Below are 18,213 nucleotides of genomic sequence, written 5' to 3' on the forward strand. Positions count from 1 at the left end.
TAAGTACAACATTTAATGTTAATAAACAATAAAACATAAAATCAAATATAATAAAGAATTTTTTTTATTAAGATATTATTTATTTTTTCTCCAATTATGTTTTGAGTTTTTCACATATTGTACCCATCTCTCACACTAATATGTTTTCTTTTGTTATTGAAGACAAAAAGTTAGCACACTCATCATTTATGCCCTCATTTTTCATATATTCTCTTCCATTCTTAAAGAAAAAAAAAGATAACTCTCGTTTGTCTCACTTGATAGTAAAATATTTGTTTAATATTTAACACTATTTTTTATCTCATGACTCTTTTGTATATTCATTTTTTATGGATATAGAAGAAAAAATAATGTATTATATGGTTTATCATAGTTGGTTTTTAATTTTGACTTGATTATCATAGATTTTTTTTAGTAATATAAATTATTTTTTGATCTTAAATTTCTTTTTGAGATAGTTATGTTAATGAGAAACAAAAGAGAAACTATAAGTGAAGATGAAAACAAAACAATATGGTTGTTTATCGCATAACAATGAAATGAAAGCTTTTGAAGACTTTTGAATCAATATATGCACATCAATAAAATGAAAGATAAATATTTTGTAGATAATATGATTATTTACATTGAAAATAAAAAAATAGCTGAAAAACTTAGTTATGATTCAATATTGATGAGTTCAAGAATATTAAAAAACGATGAGTAATCCTTTAGATATATGTAATTTCTTTTATAGTTATAACTATATTAAATTCTGTATATGTTTTGATTGAAGTAGGGTTAATAATTAAATATATAAATTTTGAGTATATTATTTTGACTCCCTCCAAAATTTTGATCAAAATTTGTCACTACCTATATTTATAAGCCTAATATCTCTAATACAATACTTTATTATCATTTATTAATGTCTAACAATAATATATAAACAATATATAAGAGTACCTCGCGATATCTAACTATATATAAAGCTTTCTGATCATTTCTAACAATATGTAATATATAATAGTATCCTAAAATATTTCATATAACAATATATAACAATATTCAAGAATATCTCCTAATATCTAATAATATATAGGAATATGTGATGTAACATCCCGTTTTAATAGTTTTTACGCTATCAAACAAAACATTATATTATGATAATTCAAAGCATATGATAGGAATAGGCTAGTATAAAGTATCAATACAGTCATCCAAAAATGACCATACATGTACTGCCTATAAACACAACCTACATTGAAAAAGGGTTACAAAACACCCAACAATCTAAGCAAAACAAGGAGTAAATGCTACTGCTGGAAACACTCAAGCCACAACTCAACTCCTATCCAGGAGGGGTGTGTCTTCACCTGCACTTTTATCTGCTCACGCCAAATTATAGGCGATTAAGACACAAAAAGAAAAAACATATGCAAGAAGGGTAAGCTAACTTAATTAAGAGAAATCATGCAGCTTATTAATTAGACATCAACCAAGGCTTATCACATTTATCAGAATTATTCAAACCACCTCAACCACAACACACATTCATAACTCTAGACTCGATATCCGGATTATGTAAGGGACATTGGAGCTCTTGGTGGCTTGCACCTGTAGCAGTTCCTAAACTCTGCAGAGTTTTGGGCATAAGGGGTTATCACCCAACCACTACCAGGGTAAGTTCCCTTCGTGTCTATGACGGATCAGGTCCATAGACTAGGACCTCCTGCTACTCCTCCCGACATAATCCATTATACTCTATATGAGTCTTAATGGTTATTGGAGTGTCAGGATACCACCAAAATGAGTCCTCATGTCCTTACATTCACTAAAACCTTCCTCTTTAGAATTCCCCTTGAAATCCTAATTCAATCACAGTCTCTAATGAACCACATTCACACAATTCCATCACGTACACTATCATTTATAAACTCAAGTACAGGATAGGCAAATATCACATAATTTCACTTAGTATAGCTTCATTTAATCTAAAACAAAGAAGTTATCAAATTTTGCAGTGAAACTCGCTCAAGCTAGAGGATCTCGCCTAAGCTAGAGAGTTGTCTTGCTTAGGCGAGTCACTCTCGCCTGGGCGAGACCCCAAACAGAGAGCAACCGCAAACTTTGAGCGAATTCTCACTCAGGCTATGCTGTTTCGCCTAGACGAGAGTGACTCTCGCTCAAGCGAAACCAACTCGCCTAGGCGAGACCTCGTGCAACAACAAAGGTGAATTTCTGATATTTCTGCGCAGGCGAGAGCTGCTCGCCTGAGCGAAACCATCAGAGTTTCAGTCTGTTTTCACATGTAAAACCACACAGTTCATGCCAATATCGCAATTTACCACACACAATTGTTTCCACTCATCAATCAAGCACCCAATCATGCAATCCTAGCTCTAATTAACGATTTTTATGCAAAAATTGAGTGAAAGGTTAGCTTCCCTTACCTCAATTGATCACCAACTAGCAAATATGACTTTTCACAGTGAGGCACCCCAATTCACAACCTAAGGGACTAGAATATAGGTTCACATAGTGAGAATAGGACCCAACTTTCAGTTTAGCCAGAAGGGAACTTCCAAAATTCGAAAATGAAAAGAATTGGAGTATTGGAATTGACTTACATGGAAGGGAAGGAGACTCAATTAGGGAAGGAAGTTCGGTATTGACTTCCAGACCTATTTGCTGCAACAGGGAGAAAAGGCAGATCAGAAAGGGTTCCAATTCTCTGGTTGAAGAGAGTGAGGAAGATCAGTGAAAGGAGAATGAGAGGAATGTTGAGCTGGTGGGTGTTTCGGTGCACGTGGAATGAGAAGAGAAGGAAATAATAAAAAGGGTATCATATATGATGTCATAATATCTAACAATGTCTAAAAATATATTATAATATCTAACAATATCTAATAATATATATTTAATTAATAATTTATTTACCAAATTCTCTCTTAGAATTTTTTTTAAATAAAACAAATCTTTTAAGTAATTAGTAAACTATTTTAAATATCTCCTAATATCTAATAATATATAGTAATATGTGATGTCATAATATATAAAAATGTCTAAAAATATATTATAATATCTAACAATATCTAATAATATATATTTAATTAATAGTTTATTTACCAAATTCTATCTCTTAGAAATTTTTTTAAATAAAACAAATCTTTTAAGTAATTAGTAAACCATTTTATCTTTTATAACAATAAAATATATCTTCTTAAATATATAATAAAGCACCTTAAATATATATTTTTTAATTATTAAAAGTTTTCAGATCTTATAGGCTTAATTGTAATTTTACTTTCTATATTTTGAAAAGTTCATAAATTCGGTTCTTATTTTTTTTTACTGTAGTTCCTCAATTGTAACTTTTCTTGTTAATTTTAGGCTTTGAATTTCCTTTTATGCAACTTTTATTTCTTTGAGTTTTAATTATTGTTAAGTTTTAGTTAAATTCTTTATAGTTTTTCCCTTTTGAAGATAACACGGTGAGACTAAGGAAAAAATACATTAGTCTCGTGATTATTTTACAGAATAAAAAATGGATAGGAATAATATAATTAAATAATGATTTAATAAATTTTTTGAACAGAGAATTGATTAAATAACATTACTTTCATTACACTATGAGTAAAATTAAGGAATCACAGTATACTCGCGATATATTGCATTATATTGAAAATAATAATAATTGTATGATTTATTATTATATTTAATTTAATATTGGCTTTTTTTTTAAATGATCAAAATTACTTATGATTAAATATTTAATAAAAAATTAGTCTAAAATTGTATATAATTAAAAAATAAGAAATTAAAATTGTTGAAAAAAATTAGGAAAAATTATAATTAGTCCTAAAAATAAACAATACTATTTTTTGTTTCCAAAGTACATTTGATTTTAATGAAAGAAAAGGATATAATTGGTCAAGTGACGCTATTGTGGAGTAGTTTTTGTGGCAGGAAAATAATTTTTAATCGGGTCAGGTTATCACATTACCGACCCGAAAGATTAGACCAATACTATTTATAAACAACTGCACCTTAGAATGACAAATTTTATTCCGATCGAAATTTTCTGATCAGTGAAGAATCTTAGATTCCGCGGGAAAAGCTTCATAATCTCTGAAGAAGATAATCAACAATGGTTCGATTTTTTTATTCTTATTTTTCTTTTACGTTTTATAGTTATACGATCACAATTAGGGTTTGTTCTATTACGTGCTTCATAATTTCTGGATTCAATTATGTATCTTCTGTTTGGATTAAGCCGTTTTATTTGTGTTCTTGTTTGTTGTGTTAAGAAACTTTAATTGCAGTAATTCAATCTGTACACTGAAAATCGTTCGTTTTCATGGTCAAATTTTGTAAAAGGGGAAACGAATAGGCATATTGATAATTGTAAGCTGATAGAACATGCTTGTGGCTAATATGTAGGTGTATAAATGTTTGATAGAACTGCTTTCCTTGAGAAAACTATGGATTCTGCTTTCGTAATACAATTGATTGGTTTGTGGCTTAATGGTTGTCTGTTTGAATTTTGTTTTTTAAGAGGGATTCTTGATGCTTCTTATGTATTGGTCAATTTGGTGTCTGTTAATTTCCTGGTATACTGAGTTTGCTCTGATTGGATTGTTACAGTCTTCGCTTGCGGCTGCTAGAGCAGACAACTTCTACTATCCTCCAGAATGGGAACCGAGTCAGGTATGTTTAAATAACAGGTTTCATTAAGCTCTCCTGTAACTCAACAGTTGTCTAGTATCAAGAGACTAATACACTTTCTACCTTTTCAGGGTTCTCTGAACAAGTTTCATGGTCAGCATGCCTTGCGGGAGAGGGCGAGAAAACTAGATCAGGGTATCCTGATTATAAGGTAATCAGAAGTAGCTGCAGAAACCATTTAGTCATATTAACTGTCTTCCATTGGTGAATAAGGGATCCCAATTATGTGTCCCACTACATTATCTTACTTGAAGTTCTATAGTCTGGAAAATGAAATGATAGATGAATGTGAATGACGAGCCTTTGTAGTATTTGGTATATATTCTTTTATTCAGCACATGGACAAAGTGTAAAAATAACAAAATTGAAAGTATTGATGCTATGAATTATGAGCATTTTCTAATGAAGCCTTTTGATTGAACTGAATCTGTATGAAATATTACATGCTTGAACATGTTCATACAGATTTAATTTTCTTGTTTGTGCAAGTGCTTGGTTTCAAAATAGTTTTCGACACAAAAATCAATGGTTATAAAATTGTGAGATCCCTCCTAGATCAGAAAGGGGACCAAGGATGGCTGGTGTAATTGTAACAAAGCTTGTGATATGCACTTCGCTATGATGGGATCCCAAAATCCCATAATGAATAGTATGGGATTGGCAGAGTATTTAAGTAGTTGCTTCTCTCCCCTTATTAAAGAAAATCCCAAGTGTTTGGGTTCCTATCAGTTTGTATGATAGATCCACGAGACCTAAACTGGTCTGGTGTATATGGAAGCTTGGAAAAATTGTTGTTACATGTCTCATTCATTTAACTGTTTCTAAATTGGTTTGCTTAAGATACCATGTTGATATTGTTTTTTTTCAATATTTAATTTGACTTCATCTGGCTAAACTACTTTCAGATTTGAGATGCCTTATAATATATGGTGTGGAGGATGCAATTCAATGATTGCAAAGGGTGTTCGGTTCAATGCAGAGAAAAAGCAAGTTGGGAACTATTACTCAACAAAGGTTTGTTAAGGTCGACTGCAAATGCATTTGAATTTAAATTATTTTTTCAGTGGATGTGATTAATTGTATCATTTTGGTATTTAAAGGGTGGACCTGATATAACTTACGAATAGTTATATTTTGTTTAGTTTGCCACTATTATGTGGGTGTTGATTGCCTTATACCTTTCTCTTTGCTTATACATTATTTTATCCCTCATCTAGTAATGTTCCACCTAAGTTTTCTTGTTAACTATCTAATAAATGTTTATTGGTCCTTCAGATATGGAGCTTCTCTATGAAGTCTGCTTGCTGCAAACATGAGATCGTCATTCAGACTGATCCTAAGAATTGTGAATATGTCATTATTAGTGGGGCCCAGAAGAAAACTGAAGATTTTGATATTGAAGATGCTGAAACTTTTGAATTGCCTGCCGATGAAGGTGTGTATTACAGTATAAGTGAAAACTTAGCAGTATATGTTTTCTTTAACTGAAGATTTTGATATTGAGGATGCCAAAACTTTTGAATTGACTGCCTGTAAAGGTGTGTATTACCGTATTAGTGAAAACTTTTTAGCAGTATGTGCTAGCCTGAATGTGTTAGTGCATGCAGTCACCAACTTTTTTTGAGAAGCAGAGAGAACATTCTGTCAGACCCCACTGGCCAATGGCTGTCTGAATGGATGAAATGTTTTCTTTTCTAAATCTAGTGCTATACCCTTATTTTCCTTTTGCCTTTGACCATGTTTAGCAAACTGAAATGTTGTCGTTAAAGTTAGCTAACTATCTTCATATTTAATTTTCCTTTCAGAAAGGGGTAAGCTTGCAGATCCATTTTACCGCCTTGAACACCAGGAAGAAGACTTGAAGAAGAAGAAGGAATCTGAACCAGTGCTCGTACGTCTCCAGAGGCAGTCTGATAACAGACATTCAGATGACTATGCTCTCAATAAGACTCTACGGGCCCGGCTTAGAGTATACTCCTTGGCTCATGATACTTATTGTAGTTTATTTGTCTATTGCTTTTCCATTTTAACCCTAGAGTATATTGGTCTTTTGTAAATAATATTTCCAGCCTGCTCTAAAGAAAAGAAATATTGGTTGACACTTGTACATTTTGTCAGAGTCAGAAGAAAAGAGTTGCTGAAGAAGAGAATGCTTCCAAGAAAATAGGCCTTGGCATAAGACTACTACCAGCTACTGAAGAAGATTCTGCCACAGCAAAAAGAGTGAAGTTTTCAACAAAGTTTGAAAAGAATAGGAAGGACAAGAGGGCACTGATCAATGCCGAATCAATTTTCTCTGGAGTGTCTAGCTATTCTATCTCTGATAAGAGAAAACAAGAGCTAGAATCAAAAAGAAGAAAAATTTGTGCAACTTCAGCCTCCAGTCTTATAGCTGGTGGCTTTAAGCCATCCTCATGGTCACATGCTGCTATGATATCAGGCAAGAAAAAGGGAGCTTCAATGACTGTAAGGCGCTAGAAAGCTAAAACACGTATGTGACACTGGACATGGCAATCGTCATTTGTACATAGCAGTTTCATGTATTAATTTTGAACTATGTTTTCCGTTTTAAACCATTTATGAATATGTTAACGGAAACACATATTTTTCATCATTCTCTCCCCTCAACAGACTAAGAAAGAATAGTGTGATATTTTATGTAATTTTGTTCGATTGAAAAAGAAAATAAATATTTTTGAAAGTTACATTTATTTTTTACCTTTAAGTAAAGGGAATTGTCTTAAGCCAAACGCTGAAGTATTAATAGTTTTTCTATTCATGATCAATTACACGACTTAAATATGGCTCTAACCGTTTCACAAAGTTAAGGGTGTGTCTTATACTCATCACTAAAATCTAATTAAGATAAATTCCTCGAATGTTCATACATGTATTTTCAATCAATCGTACATCAAATGATTAAGGTAATAATAAACTTAAGACAGTTAATACCATGTAAATTAAATACTATTATAATAACTGGAAGATAACTTAACTTTAAGATTAACTTTCATGTTCACATGAGGAGTTTAACTTTTCCACTTGACCTTCAAGCTTTCAAGAGTAATTTTGTGTCCATTAGAACTCCCTTATGCGCCACTCATGTGCAATCCACTTAATTCATCATTGTTTTTCACTTGTAGTTATTACATCTCCCTAATTTCAACCCTAATTTCAAGGAACTATCTATGTGCATTTCCTAATTTCAAGAGGTTAATATGTTTTAATCATGTTATTGGATTCAATTCTTGATTAACAAATTTTACTCCATTTTCTTATTCATTCTTCTCCCATAGGCTGAGCTACTCCGTTATAAATAGGAGTCTCTCCCATTTGTAAAAACACACCTTGAAAATTAAATGGAATCTCTTTTACGAGTTTATTCTTACTTTGGTTCTTATCTTTAGAAGCTTTCTTAAAAAAATATGATTGTTGAAAACACTTTTAAATTACTAATTTCACAAAATGAGCCAAATGAAGTTAAAATTCTTTTATAACAAAATGCAGATACAAACACCACTAGTTTATATAAGAATTCATGGTAACCATTGTTGATTTCATGTAACTAACATCAATTTAGTGTTGACAAGATCTAACATATGAGTTTTCCAGTATTCACTTTGACAATGCCAAAATCGCAAATTGTTCCTACAGAAAACAAATAAGATATGTTAAACACAAGCATTACCTTACTCTGGTCCGGCATCTCCTTGGTAGGCTTCCTCCCGGTTGATACATGTCGCTTATGGATATCTCGATGCAATCGGTTTGGACCCGAGAGGGGTTACTTGCAGAAGGGACTCCGAAGCTCAAGTCAGCAAAATCTCTAAGAAAGTCAAATCTGGTGATTAGGAAAGTAATGAATGTGTACCATTAATTCGTGGGATCCATGCATATTTATAGATTATTAATTATGTCTGGCCACGTCATGGGCTGTGCCCTTGTTTGGGCTGTAGGTGTAAGGCCCATTAAGATTATTCTTTATCTTCCTGCCCTAAACTAAAAGGCTGCACTTGTAAGTGGGCCTAAGGGCTGGCCCAGTAGATTAAATCATTCTTAGTTGTCCTAAGTCACATTTTCCATTCATTTCAGAGAACCTAAGACTGCAGCCGTCAACCCCTCCGCTAGGGTTTGCTTCCACTGTCACGTTGAGCTAAGAGAACTTGTGCTCCATGTAAGTATCTCTTCTAGCCGTGTTGGTTCCCTTTTACCATCTTTTCATAATTTCGGTTAAAAACCTTTGTTAACTTCATTTTTTGGTTCTATCCCACCCCTATTTAAGCCTATAGTTCATCCTTAGAGCTGCTGCGCTCGTGGTCGTGCCGTCGGGGTCTTAGCTAAACTTTTTCCAGGTACCGGGAAGTTAGAGTCTGAGTCTTGATTGTTTTATGACTGAGTTAGAGTTGGTTAGATGTTGTATGCACTATATGATTGTGTTGAATGCGTGAACTACCATGTACTGTCTTTTGGGTGCGAGCATGTGATTGTTGTAGGAGGAGCAGTGGCGGGATCTGTTAATCTCGCCCAGGCGAGAGTAACTCGCCCAGGCGAGACTTGCAGGAGTAAACTAAGGGTTCGCGAAACCTCGCCCAGGCGGAGGACTATGGTTTTGAGCAAGGCCTAGTCTCGCTCAGGCGAGAGCCACTCGCCTAAGCGAGGAGGAGTGAAGGCCTGGAATGCTACTGTGGTCTAGCCTAGGCGAGGGATGTCACTGTTGGGCGAGAGGTTGTCTCGCCCAGGCGATGCAGGACTCGCCTAAGCGAGCCTACGAGAAAGTTCCAACACTAGTCGCGATCTTGCCTAAGCGAGAGTCTATCGCCTAAGCGAGAGTACCCCTCTCGCCTGAGCGAGGGCTCTTGACTTGAGCGAGATGCGCTGCGGGTTGGGGGACTTTGCTAAATTGTAAATTGTATTATTGGTTTATGATGTGTTTGTGTGATGTATGAAATCTGTGAAATGAAAGGCATGGTATGTTCTGTATTATAAATTGGATAGATGTGATTGAAGAATCTTGGCATGTGAAATCAATGAATGGGTTGGAATTAAAGGGGCATGATATTGTTATGAGATGAGACCCTATACTCATGGGGTGGAAATGACCAGTGGTATGGATTCAACATGGGATTCGAATGAGGATTTATTTTCAAGGGTTGGTACAAAATTGTAAGCATGATTAATGTTCTCTCATTGTTGATGTATGATTTTTAGTCCGTGTCAATGTGTAATTCCTTAGAGTCTCTAGGTGAGACCTCCGGGGTTGCGCTTCAGTGGTAGGGACGTAATTCCATGACCCCTGTTAGTGGGTGTTCATGGTGGTGGCCCATCTGTATGGTCTAGTAAGGATTCAAGGTAAGGTTACATCCTGACACTCTAAGGATTCAATTAGTCTCACTTAGAGCGGACTGACTCCTGTGGTGAGAGTAGCAGGAGGCCCGAAATTCATTAAGGGCTAACCTTGTGGTAAGGGATTGATTCATTGTAACACTTGTGACACATAGCTCGGGGGTGAGAAGAGGTATTCACCATAAGTGCAAGCATCCGCTGAGACTATACGTATCCGGATGAGTCGAGTCAGGGTCTAGTGTATTGTCTGTGAAGTCATAACATGTTTGGGTGATATATATAAAATGTTGGATTATGCATTGATGTGTGGCTACTTGATGAACTGTTTTACTCTAGCTTACCATGTTTGTTGTCTGGTTATCTTGTATGTGGTTCTTCTTCTTGCGATGATCATCGATTAAATTGATGGGAGTAGATGGGCGAGGTCCTCGTGGTCAACAAGGGAATGGTGACTCCGCTGCTTAGCCATTTGGGCTGGATTTTCCTTTTGTTTTAAGCTTTCTTTTGGGGGCTACGACCCATGTATTTGGCTACCCACTAAACTTCTATTTCTGTTTGGTTTCTCGCATCTACTTAGTTAACGTCTTGGTATGCCTTGTTTCATCGTGAGGTGTTTTGTGGAAAACATATAAGACTGCGCTGCTATGCTATTATGTTGTGACATTTCCTTTAATTTCTGCTATTAATTAAATGGGGTGTTACAGTAGGTGGGCTTGGGCCCTAGCCCAGGCCCTTAGTTTGATTATTGTGGGCTTGATGAATCTTATGGAAATGTTCTGGTTTTCCCAAGTCCTTGGTTAGTTTCCTAGAGTTAACGGCCTAGGCCGGTTACTCATTAGCGACCTAGGCCGCTATTGTTGCTTTGGTTTATTTGATCAATATTGCTCCTTAGCGGCTTAGGCTGGGTACCTTAGCATGTGTATAGTAATTGTTATTACTTACATCCTTGGTAGTTACACGAACGAGTTTTCTAGTTATTATTCGGCTAGGCCGGCTAGGTGTGGTACACGAGTCCCCCAACCTTTGCCGATATAGTTATGACGGTAAAGGATGACAAGTATTTTTCGTTTTTGGCTAGGCCAGCTAGGTGTGTACACCAGTCCCCCAGCCTTTAAATGTGATGAACATTGTTAAGGCTAAAGACGTGAAAAGGTTTGTAGCAGGTGAAGGGGTGTCAGAGGTCTAATCAAAAAGGGTTTTTGCGTCGTTGTTTCTGGTGCTCACAACCTTTGGTGTGCCTTGTGACGATTGGTATGGGTTGTGACTTTTAGCGGGAAGAAGTTATGGCATTTGGAATTCATGCTTATAAATGCGGATTTCGCGAAGATTTTGCTTTTGTTGGCTCATTTGTGAGGATTTCAAAATCAGAGACTTACGTGCGTTAGAACTGTCCGACTAGTCCCTTGTTTCTGCCGACATCTTTCATAAAAGGTATGTCTGGTACTAGTGATACTGTGTCATTGTCTTTGTCAAGTAGTGGGAGTATGCAGTCTAGGGGGAATGTAGGTAGGCGTCTTGAGGAGGAAAGTATCAGTCCAGTAGCTGTGGTGGGGAGGTTCCCGATGGAGACAGTAACCGAGGTGAGGGAAGATCCTCTCGAAGAGATAGCAGAAAGTAGCTGGCCGGCTAAGGCTGGTTATGACTGGGTTGCGGCTGATGTTCGAAACCAGTCGTCATTGTTCCGGTGGTCTTGTCTGCTAAACTCGTCGCTGAACTGTAGCCCCATTATCACGAAGGGCGTGGACCGTGGTATCGTGTCATTGGAACGAGTGAGCACTATTGAGCGCGTCTGCCATGGCCAAGAAGGAGCTGCCGAAATTTTTTTTACATGTATATGTGTCACTTTTCTCAGTTACATGTCAGGTTGCCACTAGAGGATTTCACCATGGGGGTGCTCCGCCAGCTAAACGTGGTGCCTACTTAGCTACATCCGAATAGTTGGGCGTACCTGTAGGTCTTTTGTGTTCTGTGTCAGTCGTTGTACCTGCGGCCGTCTCCTCATGCGTTTTTATACTTCTATGACACAAGACCTCGACAACCGACTACATGGCTATCCTTGGTGAGCAGACCGAGTCTTAGCAGATTGGACGCATTTTCACAGTCATTCAAGCACTTTAAGGATGGGTATTTCAAAGTTATGGTAAAGGAGGGAGGAAAGTCGCATTTCCTTAATGTAGATGGCAGTACAAAGTTCCCTTTTAGTTGGACGGGTAACCCTTCTCGGTATAAGGATATGAGTACCGATGAGTTGTCGGCGGCGGATAGGGAGGTGGTGGAGGTGCTGATGAAGTTTACTAATAAACTGCCTACTAAGGGCTTAGTTAGGGTTTATAATTTAGTTATCCCGATTATTGATATTGAAGGTATCTGTTTGTGACTTAAACTGTCTCGATGTTTCTAAGTTAAGCTAACCGAACTTTGGTGTATTCGTGCAGGACATATGGCTCAAGCTGGAAAGAAGAACTTGACCCTTTTTCAAGCACTGAGGAAGGAGAAGGTCGTGAAGGCGAAAGCAATTGGGAATACTGAGGTCCCAAATTTACAAGAATCGTTGGTGGAGGTGCATGTTCATGGCGGCACCAAAAGGAAGGCCGAGTTGCCAGCTAGGCCTGGTAAGGGCAAGGATGTGAAGAAGGTAAGGGCCGCCTTGCTGGGGCAAGGGTCGTATGGTGGTGCTAAAGGACCGGAAGCCGGTCTGATAAAGTTGCCGGAGATGACCGTTAGAAAAGACATCGCGATTAACCTGCGGGAGATAGTGATTAGTTCTATCGATAATATGGAGCCGGACCACTTGGTGAGGACGATGGTGGAGTTTGGGAGCAAGGTGCTAATTTTGAGTCGCCAGGTTGGATCATTGTATCGTAGGGAGGTTAAGGAAGGGAACCGGGAAAGGTTGGAAGATCTACAAGAGAAAGTTGACAAGTTTGTAGAGGAAAGAGCTGCGTGGAAAAAGGAGAGAGAAGGGTGGGAGGAAGAAAAGAAGAGGTTGGGGACCTAGAAGGTTCGTTGTCTAGATTCAGAGACTAAGCTCAATGGGAGGATAGCGAACCTGGAGGCGGATTATGATGAGTTGAAGGAAAAATATGAAGGCGTGGAGGTGGAACTTGAAGATTTGAAAGGTTGCATTATTCAAGAGCACATTAGCGGGTTTCAGAAGGGGGTGAGGCAGACGGCCTTCTTCTGCCATGATATTGATGCGGCCGATCTAAGATTTGACGTGAACAAGGATGTGGTGGACGACCAGCTTATCAATGAGGTCGAGAGTAGCCCCGAGGAGGAGGCAAAAAAGACAACAGCGAACGAGGACATGAATGCGGGAGAGGCCGTTGAGGGTGATAACAACAAGGCGGCTTAGGATGCATATTTTTTATGATGTTCTATTGACAATGAATCCTAAGTCTTTAATAATTCGTACAATATTTTACCTTACTTTTAATGTGATGAATATTGTGGATATATTTATTGTGTGGTTGTTAACGATAGCGTATGTGATAGGAACGCGTTTGTTCGATAACGTGGTTATGTATGCGATATGTTATGTTAAGTGCGTATTTACCTGGAGGAGTACCATTGACGCTTGTATGTTAATGAGAGTACTCGACTAGGGCTGCTTACGCGTGGTGAAGGTGATGAACTAAAACGAATTAATATTGAGTTGAGGGTGTTCGACCCAGGCCGCTTACTTGTGGTAAGGGTGGGGAACTTAAACGAATTAACATTGAGTTAAGGGTGTTCAACCTAGGCCGCTTACTTGTGGTAAGGGTGGGGAACTAAAAGCGTGTTAAAAGTATGGTGAGGAGTAGTCGTGAGGTTAAGAACCCTTTGTTTATTCATGAAATTTGGGGTGCCTCGTTAAAACCTCCCTGGCCAAAACCCTCCTTAGGAAAAAAAAAACCAGGTGAGGGAAAAGAGTGCACCCAGGGTTACAAGTATGTGCTACAATACATGTCTTTAACTAAAGTAAAACTTGAGATGGGACAGATTCCATGTATTGGGTATTTCTTCCCCCGATAATTGCTCAAGGCTATACGCTCCTCCTTTAGCATCTTCACGTCCCAATTGGCGGAGAACTTGCCATCCTTCTTTCTTGCACTGCTGGCCATTCTCCAAACTAAGTCCCCCTTTACGAATCATCTTGGGCATAGGTTTGCATTATATTTTCTGGCTACTCGCTGTTTGGCAGCTAAGTTGCGTATCTGGGCTTTTTCTTAACTCGGGCAGGAGGTCGAGGTGGGTGCTCATGTTTTGATGATTTTGGACTGGGTTGTATAGTTTTCAGCGTAGAGATGGTTCACCAATTTCAACTAGTATCATGGCGTCTGCGCTGTATACTAGGCTGAATGGAGATTCGTTTGTTGTTGATTGAGGGGTACACTTGTAGGCTCATAGCACTTCCACTAATTCTTCTGGCCATCGGCCCTTGGCGTTGTCCAATCGTTTACGTAGTTCTACTAGTATAACCTTGTTTACTGCCTCGGCCTGTCCATTGGTCTGTGGGTGTTTAACAGAGCTGGTTACATGTTTGATGCCTAGGCCGGTATAGAATTTAGCAAGTTCTTTGTCTATAAACTGTCAGCCATTATCGGTGATGATTGTATGTAGGACGCGATACCGGCATATGATATCCTTCCACGCGAATTGTTGGACTTGTTAGGCTATAATGGTGGCTAATGGTTTGGCCTCTATCCACTTGGTGAAGTAGTCGACGACTACTATCAAGAACTTTACTTATCCTTTGTCGGGAGAGAAAGGGCCAAAGATGTCCATTCCCCACTTTGCGAAGGGCCACGGGGATAGTATAGAGTGAAGTTGCTCCTGTTTTTTGTGGATGAGGTTGTCATGTTTCTGGCATGGTATGCATTTTTTGACGAAGTCGTGGCAGTCTACTTCCATGGTTGGCTAGAAGTAACCGACACGAAGGATTCTGGTAGTCATGGTGCGTGCATCGGAATGATAGCCACATATGCCTTCATGTAACTCTTTAATGATGTACTGAGCTTGTTCTGCAATGATGCATTTGAGAAGTGGTTGGCAGTATCCGCGTTTGTACAAGTCATCGCCTATCATCGTGTACCTGGCGGCTTTAGTTATCCAGCTCCTGTCAGCGTCAAGTGGGGTGTTACCGGTTTGGAGGTATTGGATGTCGGGAGTTGTCCAATTGTCAGCTTGGTGTTGGGTTAGGGTATGGCAAGTATTTGTGATGGAGGGGGCGGATAACGTTTGTTGCAATAGTGATCGGTGGCGGATTTTTAACTTGGTGCTGGCTAGTTTGGACAATATGTCGGCTCTGACATTTTTTGATCTGGGATGTGTTGGATGCGGACTTGTTCGAAGGCGGACTGGACGTCTTTCCGGACCAAGTGATAGTATTGTAGGAGGGTAGGGTCTTTGATCTAGAACTTGTCATTTAAATGGCCTACGGTGAGCTTGGAATCGATTTTGCATGTCAATGGCTTGACACCAACCTCGCGGGCCAGGGATAAGCCGACGAGGATGGCTTCGTACTCAGCTTGGTTATTAGACGTCTTGAAGGCGAAATGGAGGGATTTTTCGATGAGGATATCGCTGGGGCCTTCTAGTACGATGCCAGCACCTGCCCCTTTTGGGTTTGACGAACCATCAACATAAAGTGTCCATTGGTCCTCTTTAGGAGTTCGTTGGAGATCGTTGACAAAGTCTAGAAGGCATTGAGCTTTGATGGGGCCGTGAGGTTCGTAGCGGATGTTGTATTCGGATAACTCAACGACCCAGGACGACATCCGCCCCGCAAGGTCTGGTTTCTGCAATATCTTCTGGATTAGGTAGTCAGTTTTGACGATAATGTTATGATTTTGGAAATATGGGCGTAGGCGTCGGGCTGCGTGTACCAGGGATAGAGCTAATTTTTCCACCATCTGGTACCTGGTTTCGGGATCTTGCAAGGTTCTGCTGACGAAGTAAACATGATGTTGGGTGCCGCCGACATCTTGAACCAGCGCGACGCTTACGGTGTGATCTGTGGTGGTGATGTAGACCAATAAGGGTTGATCAGTATTCGGTTTATAGAGGATGGGTGGTGAGGTGAGGGTGGTTTTTAGCTTTTGAAATACTTGTTCACAATCATCATTCCACGTGAACTTGGCAGATTTTTTGAGCAGCTAAATGATAGGTTGGGTTTGTTCGACTAGTTTAGGAAGGAAGCGGGAGATGGTAGTGAGGCGACCTATGAGGCATTGTACTTCTTTGATATTGGCGGGGCTTCGCATTTTAATGATCGCGTTGCACTTTTCAGGGTTAGCCTATATGCCGCGCTAGGTGAGCATGAATCCAAGGAATTTACCGCGGTTGACGCTGAAAATGCATTTGTCGGGGTTGAGGCGGAGGTTGTACTGTCTTAACGCGGAGAAGACTGCTGATAGGTCCTGAGCGTGCTGGTGATGGCTTGGGGATTTGACAACCATGTCGTCAACATATACTTCGACACATTTGCCCATTAAATGGCTGAAGACTTTGTCCATCAATCGTTAGTAGGTTGCTCCTGCATTTTTGAGACCGAATGGCATGACCTTGTAGAAGTAGTTGGCGTCGTTTATGATGATGGCGGTTTTGTTCAGTCGGATGTGGCCATGGGAATTTGGTTATAATCGGAGTATGCATCAAGAAAACTGAGGACCTTGTTACGACAAGTCGGTCAATATTGGGTAAGGGGTAGGCATCCCTAGGACGGGCTTTGTTAAGATCCGTGTAATCAACACACATCCGCCATTTGCCATTGGCTTTCTTGACCAGAAACACGTTAGAGAGCCAAGTGGTGTAGTGGGCTTCTTCGATAAACCCCGTGTTTAGCAATTTGTCGGCCTCGGCCTTGGCCGCTAGGCATTGTTCTTCGCCAAGTTTGAGTTTTTTTTGGGAGACATACCGGGCCTCCTTGTAAATGGACAACTTGTGGGATGCCACCTGAGGGTCAAATCCAGGTAGGTCAGCAACTAACCAAGCAAAGAGGTTCGTGTTGCTGACAAGGGTGGGTGTTAGGATGTCACGTTGTTCAGGTTCTAACCCAGTACCGAGTTTGATGGGGCAGCCATTAGGGAGCTCCAAGGGGTGGTTTCTTCGACAGGTTCGAGGCGGACATCCCGGCCCACTCTGGGGTCTAGATTGTCATCAGATAAGGCCATCTCAGAGCCGGGCGGTCGCTCAATATGATTGGTTTGAAGGATGGGAAGCTGTGGGCGTAGGCTGGCCATGTAGCATTCGCGTGCAAGGCGTTGGTTGCCATGAATGGTGAGGATGTCGCCAGATGGGGAGAGGAACTTCATGGCCATATGAGGTGTGGAGACAACAGTGCCAAGAGTTCATCGTATGGGACCATGGCAGTGTCAGGGAGTTGGAGTTTCTGATTCGTAGCCCAATAGAGGATGTCGATGGAGCTGCCTTGGTCGACGAGGACTTTCTTGATTGCGTAGTATTCTATTTCGACGGTGATGACCATAAGGTCATCTTGTTGGTGATCAAGGCCTTGAAAATCGTCGTCCGTGAAGGTTATTGGGGGCATGCGACGTCTATGATGAGAATGGGTGATGTGGTTGATGGATTGGATATGGCAGAGGTGTCTCTTCCTGGCGGATGATGTGGATCCTCCACTAGCAAAACCACCAGAGATGGTGTTGATAGTGTCGCGTAGGGGAGGGTCGGCAAGGGTGACGTCGGTGCAAGCCGATTGGGGGTCATGGTTTGCGGGTTGGTTTGGGCGTTTATCGTGGCGAGAGTCGCGGGGAGGGCGTCGGTGGTCGGAACGAGGAGGGTGATGGGATCGGGAGGGGTGGTCATCTCTGCGGACAAAACGGCGAAAATGGCCAACACGAACCAGTTCTTCAATTTTATCCTGAAGTGCTTTACATTCCTCTGTGGTATGACCATGGTTTCGGTGATAGCGGCAGTATTTAGTCATGTTCGCGTTGGGGGGAGTGGTTGTCTTGCGTGGCGGTGGGATGAGGTCGGCCTTTAAGGCCTCATCAAGGAGGCGAGATCTGGGACATTTAGGGGGGCGTATCTGGTGAAGCGAGGTTGTCGGGGTTCTCGGGGTCTCGGATCAGGACGGGGAGGTTGTGGAGTGGGGGTGGCAGCAAAGGGTGCATAATCATTGTAAAATTTTGTATGGAGAGTTTGCATTTCCTCCACGCGGAA

The 18,213-nt window shown here is 39.8% G+C and overlaps 2 protein-coding genes across 2 annotated transcripts; one reads left to right on the forward strand and one right to left on the reverse strand.

The window, feature by feature from the left end:
* The first annotated feature begins 3,980 nt into the window (after window positions 1-3,980).
* Window positions 3,981-7,370, forward strand: LOC114168394 (coiled-coil domain-containing protein 130-like). Its single transcript, XM_028053191.1, has 7 exons — window positions 3,981-4,132; window positions 4,627-4,689; window positions 4,779-4,858; window positions 5,613-5,721; window positions 5,983-6,142; window positions 6,513-6,676; window positions 6,826-7,370. Exons 1-7 carry the CDS (start codon window positions 4,130-4,132, stop codon window positions 7,183-7,185), a joined length of 939 nt encoding a protein of 312 aa, XP_027908992.1. The 5' UTR covers window positions 3,981-4,129; the 3' UTR covers window positions 7,186-7,370.
* A 9,971-nt stretch (window positions 7,371-17,341) lies between these two features.
* Window positions 17,342-17,977, reverse strand: LOC114174440. The gene has a single exon (XM_028059282.1). It carries the CDS (start codon window positions 17,975-17,977, stop codon window positions 17,342-17,344), a length of 636 nt encoding a protein of 211 aa, XP_027915083.1.
* Window positions 17,978-18,213: the final 236 nt, after the last annotated feature.

The sequence above is a fragment of the Vigna unguiculata genome, chromosome 2, assembly GCF_004118075.2.
Source record: "Vigna unguiculata cultivar IT97K-499-35 chromosome 2, ASM411807v1, whole genome shotgun sequence".
Taxonomy (NCBI): Eukaryota; Viridiplantae; Streptophyta; class Magnoliopsida; order Fabales; family Fabaceae; genus Vigna; species Vigna unguiculata.